Source organism: Erpetoichthys calabaricus, chromosome 12, assembly GCF_900747795.2.
Source record: "Erpetoichthys calabaricus chromosome 12, fErpCal1.3, whole genome shotgun sequence".
NCBI classification, from domain to species: Eukaryota; Metazoa; Chordata; class Cladistia; order Polypteriformes; family Polypteridae; genus Erpetoichthys; species Erpetoichthys calabaricus.
Window position 1 is genome coordinate 20,959,242 of NC_041405.2, and position 10,926 is coordinate 20,970,167.

The 10,926-nt window shown below is 42.3% G+C and overlaps 1 protein-coding gene across 2 annotated transcripts in view; it reads left to right on the forward strand.

Moving 5' to 3' along the window:
- The window catches only part of ep300b (E1A binding protein p300 b), a 124,472-nt gene extending 113,945 nt beyond the window's left edge, over nt 1-10,527 (forward strand). For both annotated transcript variants that reach the window (XM_028815174.2, XM_028815175.2), the window contains exons 22-31: nt 288-365; nt 713-780; nt 2,114-2,264; nt 2,598-2,744; nt 4,179-4,292; nt 4,399-4,564; nt 5,042-5,209; nt 5,665-5,826; nt 6,277-6,558; nt 6,986-10,527. In XM_028815174.2, the coding sequence (XP_028671007.1) occupies nt 288-365; nt 713-780; nt 2,114-2,264; nt 2,598-2,744; nt 4,179-4,292; nt 4,399-4,564; nt 5,042-5,209; nt 5,665-5,826; nt 6,277-6,558; nt 6,986-9,496 (3,847 nt within the window). In that variant the 3' untranslated portion in view covers nt 9,497-10,527. The remainder of the gene's footprint in view (nt 1-287; nt 366-712; nt 781-2,113; nt 2,265-2,597; nt 2,745-4,178; nt 4,293-4,398; nt 4,565-5,041; nt 5,210-5,664; nt 5,827-6,276; nt 6,559-6,985) is intronic.
- Nucleotides 10,528-10,926: the final 399 nt, after the last annotated feature.

Below are 10,926 nucleotides of genomic sequence, written 5' to 3' on the forward strand. Positions count from 1 at the left end.
TAAACACAGCATTACCAAACTGGTGATTTGGGAGCTAATTATAGGAGTGTAACATTGTTGGCTTTGGCGAGTATTTTTTTATTTTGGACTAATGGCATGCAGTGCCTCTTCTGCATTGTTGACTATATATTAAAATGATTTAAGTTGTTTTTGTGATTCCAGTAGCTTTGCTACTAAGTGTATGGTTTTCTAAATTAAGAATGTATATTTGGGTATAATACAGTGGATTTGGTTCATGTGATACTAAAATGATCTGTCGTCTCTCGCTTCCATTGCTTTCTATTCAGGTTTGTGGAATGTACTGACTGTGGGCGCAAAATGCATCAGATCTGTGTGTTGCACAATGAGACTATCTGGCCATCTGGGTAAGAACTTTAATTCCAGGAAATTTATGCAGTTTGCTTTCTATTCACTATTTGCTTGAAGTCATATATAGATGCAGATTTGTGTATGTAAGAATCCATGCTCCATGACAGATATTTATATAAAGATGGAGAACAGTATTACAGAATAAGCTTTTTAGTCTCATGAAGCTAGATGCCCAAATGCCTTGTTCAGTTGTTTTGTGGCACAGTTCTTTTTGTTTTCCTTGAACAAATTCTTGAGGCACCTGTATGCATCTGTTTACTGTTTCAGTGGTTTTTTTTTTTTTTTTTTCATTGAACGACCCCAGTCTCATTAACTGTTGCCTGTGCTCTAATTTTCCTTCCAGGTTTGTTTGTGATGGGTGTCTGAAGAAGTTTTGTAAAACAAGAAAAGAAAACAAATATGCAGCAAAAAGTAAGTAAAAATACAGGTGTATTTATATATTTATTTTTTTGATCAGATTACTGAAACTTTTATGTGCCTAACTGACCTGTGTCTACTTAGTGATACTTGGGTCATTGTCATGTTTAGTTTCTGCTGTGTTTATTGAACAGGTGTTAAAACAGATTTGTGAACAGCAGTGAATTAGCTTGAATACACCAAAAACATACTACCCATTTCTGGTCCCTGTACGTTCAGTTCTTTTTCTCATTGTGCAAGAGCAGTGCTGCTCTAATTATTGTACTTTTGATAAATGTTACATATGCTTTGTCAGCAACAGCTGAAAAAGAGATACCACTAGACTTTAGGTATATAGAATATATATTTTAGTACTAATACATTACCTTGTACATAGCTACATATATTGTAGCTTTAAAAACACAGAATACATCTTTAGGTTTCACATAACTATTTTTAATTAAATTATAACTGACTTACAGTTCCAATTCTTGAAGGCTTTTGAAACCTATAGCATATGTTTTTGGAGTCACTGAATTGCTGCCTGTAGCAGTACAGACTTGGTAGTTGGGTTTGTCAGTAGACTTAAAAGTGGCTTTCCAAATTCACAAAGATTCCATTTAGTCATGAAAATTGAGCAATCTCTCCATTCAGCAATTGGAAAACCTAGTGATAAATCTTAACTTCAATAACATTGTGATATTTGATAGTCAGATGACTGACTGCAGTTGTGTAATTTGGATGTTTTTTTCCTGTTTGTTCTCTGAAAAAAATATTTTTATTACCTGTTGATTTTACTTTCTTTCGTGTACAACATCAGCTAAACTGCAGTCAGTAGTTATGTAATTCAAATGAAATAGTAATTTCTTTTCCTTTTCTGAGTAAAAACCAAAGTAAGGCATTGTGTGCAGTTTAATTAGTATGCTTCATTTTAAGTCTCATCATATATTGCCACTGATTGTTCAGCTTGTGTGATTTATGTTTACAGATCAAGTCTCTTCCAACTATTAGTCTATGGATCTTTGAATTGATAGATTTTCTTCCAGAAGTACCAATAACCTTTATAATGACTAGTTTTAATCAAAGAAGGATTAATTTATACATAATTATTGCTCATAATAAATCTTCTGTCCATATGTCAGTTTTTGAACTCCAGTGCATTTTCTCACAGGGGAGAGTTTACCTTTACAGATCTGAACTAATTTGTGTTTAATGCTTGCTTGCTTTCTTAAAGATGATACATAGAAGAAATGTAGTAAATGTTTAGTGTAGAACTGCAGGGTTCAGATTCTAGATATAGTCAGCTCTTGTTAACTCTTCTTGGCCTTTTGCACAATTCTACACACAGGGTTACCACAGACTAAGCTTGGGAGCTTTCTGGAGACTCGAGTGAATGACTTTCTGCGCCGACAGAACCATCCTGAATCTGGCGAAGTGACGATCCGTGTGGTGCATGTCTCTGACAAGGTTGTGGAGGTCAAACCTGGAATGAAGGCCAGGTAAATGTGAACAGTGGGTTAAAGAAGGAATTTCAATTTAGTGATGTTTTTGTGGACATATTATAATAATAATAATAATTCATAATACATAACCGTAACATTTTAAAACCAATTTTCTACTGTTTTGGGAATGTAAAAGGAGTCTACCCTTGCCTTTATTTAATTGAGCTCCTTAATTTTTCTTGGTTTGTTTATAGCACAAGCTTTAGTCATACCAATATGCTGCTTAGGTTCATTATTTAAAGTTTACTTTTAAGAAGACTCAGTTTAACAAAAATAAGCATGTGATGCATCTGCAGTTTATTTTATTGTTTTTATTAACTACCTTACCAGGTTTGTTGACAGTGGAGAAATGGCAGAATCCTTCCCTTACCGAACAAAAGCCCTTTTTGCCTTTGAAGACATCGATGGAGCGGATGTCTGTTTCTTTGGAATGCATGTACAAGAGTATGGTTCAGACTGTCCACCGCCTAATCAGAGGTAGCCATTACTGCTTTGTTGAAAAGAAATAAAATTGTTCTAAATCCACCTTAATAGGAGGAGACTGCATGGTTCACTGCAAACATTAATTCTATGGTATACATTGATTATTTTTCAACCCATCTAAAATGGGCAGCACAGCTAGTAATGTATTGTAATAAACTGAAAACTTAGGACAGTCTGGCAGGAAATGAAGAACGTTCATAATCATTCTGATAGTTTTGGCAGTGTCATTTGAAATTCTTCTGTTCCACAGACTTGACCGACTGACTGTACAGAAATAGACTGCCTCCTAAGATTATTAGACTGGTGCACGTTTCTCTTATACTGCCCTATACTTCGACAGTTCAGGGGTGTGTGTAAATTTTCATGTTTGTCTCTGTATATGTTATATGCTTCTGTGTGTATAGATGTATATAGTGAACTGCCGGTGCAAATACAGCCGCCCTAACCGGACACAGACAGGCAGACAGACACAAGTTGTCATACAGCACACATGGTTTATTTACAGAAAGGAGCTGCTTTCACGCTCCCCAGAGCACAGCTCAGTGCACCACAGTACAAGTCTCAGACCTTTTATTCTTCTTTCTTCTCTTCTGTCCTTCCACCTCTACTCCTTCTCTAGTGAGCTTCATCCACCTCCTCCTGACTCTGGCTCCAGAGGGCTGCCCTCTAGAGTCCCCAGGGAGGTATTGCCTCAGCGATGCTCTTGTCCCGGCCAGGTAATGGCCGTGGCAGCCTGTCACAATGTATATGTTTTTATTCATTTTCCATGCTGGTTATGTTCCTGAAAAACCCCACAGTTACAGAAAACACACACTGAAGCAGTGATCCTATGAGAAAGATGGGGTTTTAGGGTCTGATGGGCACCGTTACTGGAGAAATTGGCTCGGGCAAACACAGTGGTACTCTGCTCTTGCAATGATCCTGGTATTGATGCTTCCACAAGTTCACCAACAGAATTCCTACTTTTAGTCAAATTCAGTCATCTTCTAGGTGTTCTGCCAGAGGTCGTGAAGGATTACAGTGGAGCCAATTCGAGGACCTCCCTAAACCATCCAATCAGTTGTTAGCCCCGGTCCCCATGACAAATGGGGTTTTTGCAGCTTACCCACACATCTCTGTGTTTGGTAGACACAATGTTGATCCAAACAGTGTACCGCATGTGCAGCTGTGGACTCCCAAGAGCATCACAGAAATGTTATCAGTCAATTTCACGTTTCATTATGGCACGATAAGCCCTTCTGACTTTTTTGTTCTGCTGTGACTATAATCCCCTGGTGTCTATCCCAGTTGCCCGCAGCAATTGAACTACGACTGTGTGGTTAGACTGTGGATGTCATGAAATGGCTTACACTTTTATAATATTATTTGTGCTAAATGTGGTTAATGCAGTGGTAATACCCTGTCTTGTTTTCTGCTCTTTACTTTCAGGCGTGTGTACATATCCTACCTTGACAGTGTTCATTTCTTCCAACCCCGGTGCCTAAGGACTGGTGTGTACCACGAGATACTTATAGGCTACCTTGAATATGTCAAAAAATTAGGGTGAGTTAAAGGACTAGCAAGTCCAGTATCAATGAACCACTGTGTATTTATTTTTTATGGTAATATTTTTGTGTTTAATTTTTTTTTTTCTTGGCTTCCTGTTCAGGTTTACAACAGGCCATATTTGGGCTTGCCCACCTAGTGAAGGTGATGATTACATCTTTCACTGTCACCCACCAGACCAGAAGATCCCAAAGCCCAAGCGTCTACAGGAGTGGTATAAAAAGATGCTGGACAAGGCTGTTGCAGAGCGCATTGTACATGATTATAAGGTACGAGAATCCCCTTTGAGTACTTTTTTGTTTGCATGCGATTTCCTACTAGGTAGAGCTTACTTTAAGATGGTTTGTTTTTGTTCTTTGTCTCTAAACAGTAGAGGTTATAGACAGGTAACAGTTTATAGTTTGAACTCCTGTGTGGAAGAACAAGTTTTATAATTACCTGTAGATACGTTTTTCTTCCCTGTACCCTTTCCTTTATTTTACACACAGCATGCAGTTACAGCACTGAGGAAAACTGCATGTTTATCTAAGTGGTCGTTTGTTGGTTTAACAGATTTACTTAACACATTATTCCATACTTTCAGCATTGTCCTTATTAATGTTTTCTAATCTACCTACATTTAAAATATCCTGGTTTTTAGTCCATGCACAACTTCTTTTAGACTTGGTGTTTTTGCTGTATTGGTAAACTTGCTTACCTTTGTGTGTGTGTGTGTGTATGTGCGTGTTTTGGTTTCCCTCCTTTAGGATATTTTCAAGCAGGCAACAGAGGACCGTTTGACGAGTGCGAAGGAGCTTCCCTATTTTGAGGGTGACTTCTGGCCCAATGTGCTTGAGGAGAGCATCAAAGAGCTGGAGCAAGAGGAGGAAGAGCGGAAGAGAGAAGAGAACAGTACCAGTAATGAAAGCACTGAAGTAAGTACGAGTGAAGTTAACTACTGTCATCACGGGTGTAAGCGGTCTAGAACTTGTTTAGGTTTGGCTACTTATTCAGGAAAATATATGCAGCAGTATTCTAAGCTTGGTCCTTCTTTTTATGTGGTGTTTTCACAGTGTGAGTTTACAATGTAAACCAAATAGAACGTGTATGCATTGTATGGAAGGGTCTCAAATTATTTTTAGAAAGGATACCAAGTTGCTAGTGCTAGGGAAATGCAGACATTTCAGGTTCTTAACCTGAAAAGGTACTTAAAAGTAAGGATAAACAGTAAGATATAGTATGGGATTCAGGGTTCAGGCTACACTCAAAAATTGGACAAAGAAAAAGGTGCGGAGTGTGATGAGAGCTTCTTGTAGAAAAGTAGTCCATACCAATGCCAAGTGTTTTATTCTGTTCTGACTTACTTTTTTGTTAAATTTTTGTTGTGTAGGCAGGTAAAGGGGACAGCAAAAGTGCTAAGAAGAAAAACAACAAGAAGACGAGCAAAAACAAAAGTAGCTTGAGTCGAGGCAATAAGAAGAAGCCTGGCATGCCCAATGTGTCCAATGACCTGTCTCAAAAGTTGTATGCTACGATGGAGAAGCACAAAGAGGTGAGGAAGTTGTCAAAAATGCTGCTACAATGCATTGTCTTTCTGATAAATTACGATCCTTGTCTCAGAGCTTTTGCTTGTGCCTGCTTTATCTGCCCAAGTTATTTGAATACAGTTCGAAAGCAGGATGACTGTTAACAATGGAAGAATTTCTTTCAGGATTATACCCTTCACTTGTCTTTCATTTTTTTAAAAAAATTGTCTCTTCACATAATAAATTCACATTGTTTTGGTGGCAAATTTCATTAGAAACCATGTTGACTTGTGCCTTTTTGTAAATCACAGGCATGTTTGTTAATATTCTGATCTTGGGTGACTGGGTATTGCATTTCAATGCAGTCAAACACATTCATGAACACTAGTGACTGGATTGGGCATGTTTGTCTTTCTGTTGATTAAATGCACAAATGTTTGCCTAATACTCCTGTCTCTCCCTCCAACCCCTTCCAGGTTTTCTTTGTGATCCGCTTGATTGCAGGCCCAACAGCTAACTCTTTACCCCCTATTGTGGAACCTGACCCACTGATGGCCTGTGATCTAATGGATGGCAGGGATGCTTTCCTTACATTGGCTCGGGATAAGCATCTAGAGTTCTCTTCTTTGCGACGGGCCAAGTGGTCCTCCATGTGCATGCTTGTGGAGCTACACAACCAGAGCCAGGATCGCTTTGTCTACACTTGCAATGAGTGTAAACATCATGTGGAGACTCGCTTCCACTGCACTGTTTGTGAGGTGAGTCTTACAAAATGATTCAGTTGTAGATTAGTTGTTCTTTCATTGAATGTGATTTCTACAAAGTCAGTTTATCAATAACAGAGAGGCCACTATGTAGAGGAGAAGTTGTTTATCATCCATTTGTGCTTATTTGCAAGTTCCTAGCCTACTAGATGCAATACAGAATCTGTAGATTTACAGTGTCTGTGAAGTTTACAGAGAATTGATTTTTCTAAATTTTCACTGCTGTGTAGCCAGGGGTGCCTAGCCTATATTTAGTTTCCAAATTAAAGACTGGCAGCAGTAGAATGAGGGGTGTTTAGGTAGTGGTGAAGGAAACTGCCAAGTTTGGTATGAGGAGTAATATATTCTGCTGAGTTACCTGACATTGTTGTATTTATATTTTTAAACCTTGGGTTTCTTTCTCTTTCTCCCCCCTTCTCAGGACTATGACTTGTGTATCACTTGCTACAACACTAAAGGGCATGAACACAAGATGGAGAAACTTGGCCTTGGCCTAGATGATGAGAGCAACAACCAAGCTGCTGCAGCCACACAGAGTCCTGGCGATTCAAGGAGGCTGAGCATTCAGCGCTGTATCCAGTCCTTGGTACACGCCTGCCAGTGCCGAAATGCCAACTGTTCTCTTCCATCTTGCCAGAAGATGAAACGAGTGGTACAGCACACCAAAGGTTGCAAACGTAAAACAAATGGTGGTTGCCCTATATGCAAGCAGCTTATTGCACTGTGCTGCTATCATGCGAAGCACTGCCAGGAAAACAAGTGCCCTGTGCCCTTCTGCCTCAACATCAAACACAAACTTCGCCAACAGCAGCTCCAGCATCGGCTGCAACAAGCACAGATGCTGCGCAGACGTATGGCCAGCATGCAGAGAACAGGAACAGTGGCGGGACAGACTCCACAGCAGGCCCAACAAGGACTTCCTTCACCTTCACTCACGCCGACAACTCCACCAGGCACCCAGCCCCCTACTCCACAGACACCTACCCCAACACAGGGCCAGTTGACCCCTGTTCCACAACCGGGGGTGCCTCTTCCACAAGCGCCAGTCAACCAGCAGCAGCAAGTACCATCTCAGCCACTCCAGCAGCAAGGAGGACCCCCTACCCATCATCCACCCAGTACCCTTCCTACATATCCCAGGGCAACAGGACAACCACTTTCGCAGGGTAAACCTGGTATGGGACCAGCAACCCCTCCTCCACAGCAGCCGCCTACACCACAGGGTGGTGGCCCCTCTCAAGGACCTCCACCTGCTGCTGTGGAGATGGCCCTGAAGATTCAACGAGCAGCTGAAACGCAAAGGCAAATGGCTCAGGCCCATATTTTTGGGTGCCATACACCGGGTGGTGGGATGATCAACCCACATCAGCAGATGGGAGGTCCAGCTCAACACAACTTAACTATGAACCATCCTATGAATGTGGCAGGTATGCCTTCTCAGGCTGCAAGGGCTCAGGGCCTGGTTGTGCCTGGTCCTCAACAGGTTCCACCGCAGGCACAGCAAGTCATGACTCCATCTGCACAGCCACTGCCAGTGCAGTCCCAAGTGTCCACGCCACAGACTCCGGTGCCTTCACAGCCTCCCTGGGGGGCACAACCCATTCAGCAACAGAGGCCACCTATAATAGGTCACCCTGGAATGGTAGCACAACCACAAGTTCAGCAGCCGCCACAAGTTGGAGGTCAGCCTGTAGTTGCCCAGAGCAGGAGCAACACACACCCTCAGACTGCCCTACAGGACCTGCTGCGTACCCTTCGCTCACCCAGCTCACCCATTCAGCAGCAGCAGGTCTTGTCAATCCTGCGGTCAAACCCACAGCTTATGGCAGCCTTTATCAAGCAGCGAGCGGCTAAGTACCAGGGGGCCAGCGGAGCTGCAGCAGGGATGGGTGGACAGCCTCCCAACCCAGCAGCTGGTAGTATGCATCCAGGTCAGCCACAAGGTCAAGGAGTGGGGATGCCCAACATGAACCAACTTCAGCAACAGCAACAAATGCCAAGGCAAGTGGTTGGACCTGTCATATCTCCTCAGCAGCCACCTCAACAGCCCCAGCAGCCTCAAGGTATGGTCGGTGCAAGTGGCATCCCAGGTCAGAGTCAGCCAATGAACATCAACCATCCCAGCATAATAAACCCTCAGTTCCGAGAGCTACTTATGCGACGGCAGCTCATGCAACAGCAACAGCAGCAGCAACAGCAACAGCAGCAAATGGCCAACCATGCTCAGTTTCAGCAGCCTCCCCAGCCTACAGGATACCCTGGACAGCCTGCTGTGTCTCAGCCAACAGGTTACCCAGGCCAGAGCCCAGTGTCTCAGCAGCAGCGTATGCAGCAGCATCATCTACAGCAGAGTTCACTGGCAGGCATGCAATCACCAGGAAATGATGGAAGTCACCCGCAACCTCCACCAAGTCTACAGCAGGTCATTCAACAGCGTCTTCTCCAGCAGCCCGGCCAGCACGGCAATCCCATGAGCCCCCAGCAGCAGGCGGCTGTACAAGCTCAACAGCAGCAGCAGCAGCAGCAGCAGATGTCTCAATCACCCCATCTGCAAGGTCCATCCCTCAGCAATCAAGTGCGCTCACCCCAGCCTGTGCCGTCCCCCAGGCCTCAGTCACAGCCTCCCCACTCGAGCCCTTCACCACGCATGCAGCCTCAGCCCTCTCCCCATCATGTTTCTCCGCAGACAGGCTCTCCACATCCGGGTCATCATCCTGGGCACCCAGGCCATCCAGGCTTAGTAGTGGCATCACAGCAGCAACAAAACAGTGCCCTGGATCAGGGGCCTTTTGGCTCGGACCAGAATGCCATGCTGTCCCAGCTCAGCTCGGGCATGGGTGGCCTACATGGAGCAAATGGTGCCGACCTTCTGGCTTCTAACAACCCGGACTTGAGTGCGAACATTTCTCATAATACACTAGACATGTTGTAGCATTGTTTTATGGTTTTGTTTTTGTTTTTTATTATTATTTAATTCTTTTTCACACACAACTTCCTGTGGGAGCGTCTAACAAAATGTAAATTATTAATAATAATAATAATAATAAATATTTATTTACTATTATTATTATTATTTCTACTACTTGGGAAGGAAATGATTAAAAAGATACCCCATTACAAGAAGAAACTGTTATGTGCTTTTCTTCTAATGAAAGAAAGCAGGACAATATTTAAATGTGCAGAATTATTGTGTGGGTGTTTTTTTTTTTTTTGTTTTTTTTTTGTTACCACAGAATTCATTTTTAGTTTTTTGGTTTTCCTTCCATTATTTGCAGTCTTTGCAACAATATCAACCCAAGCCGTAAGACGTGTTATGATTGTCACTGTAATACTAAAATAGCTAATTAAAGAGTATATTTTTGTTAACAACTAGGGGAATGGGTGGGGAATTTTGGGAGATTAATGAAAGTGCTCTGTAGTCCCAATTCCACCATGCAGCAGTTTTTTGGCAGGGGGGGGGGGTGGCTTGGCATGAGGAAGGTGGTGATAGAGTATAAAAATCTTGGCCACTGTTAGCCCACACCCATTGCTTAAGACAGTTTTGGGGGTGGGGGTTCTAACCTATTTATTTATGTAAACCACATGTCATTTTTCTCTGCTAATGGTATATGAATTTATGTTGGGGAGGGTGCAGAGAGACCTCCAAACTCAGCAGGGATTGCGTCTTGAAAGAGGAGAGACAGAGAGAGAGAGAGAGTGCGCCAAGGTGGTTGGGGGTTGAGGTTGGGGGTTGACACTGGTGTTTAGTATATTGGGGTCATTTTTGTGCAGGTGAAATAACATGCAGCACCCCATCTCTCTCTCTCTCTCTCTCTCTCTCTCTCTCTTTTTACACACATTGTTAACATGTTTTTTTTGTTTTGTTTTGGTGCTGCTTATTGCTGCTCTGTCACATCAGTGAATTCATCCCAATAACTTGTGTTTTTATTGTGACAGTGGTAGCATTAATCCTGTCCCCAAACCCCACCCCACCCCACTTCCCATTCCATTTATAATGAGCTCCCCTCCATTAATTTGAAACTCTATCTGTTGCGCATCTGCCTAATCAATTTCCTTCCTTGGGGGGTTGTTTTTTTTTTTTTTTTCTCTTTTCTACTTTTTGAAAAGTATGGACTTAAATTAATCTTTTGAGTATTAAAAAACAAAGAACGAGTGTACAGATTTAAATAAATAAAGCAAGCAGTAAGGACACAAAGCTTGTTTGGAGAAATGAACTTTTAAGCACCCGCCGTCGGATACCAAGGGCAAAAACTCATTGCAGGCATGTCCTGGGGCAGCTGCCATGTTTTCTCTTTTCCTTTTTATTCCTCTCAAAACATAACAAATATGTACAGTAAAATAGACTCGTTTCCCCAAAATGGA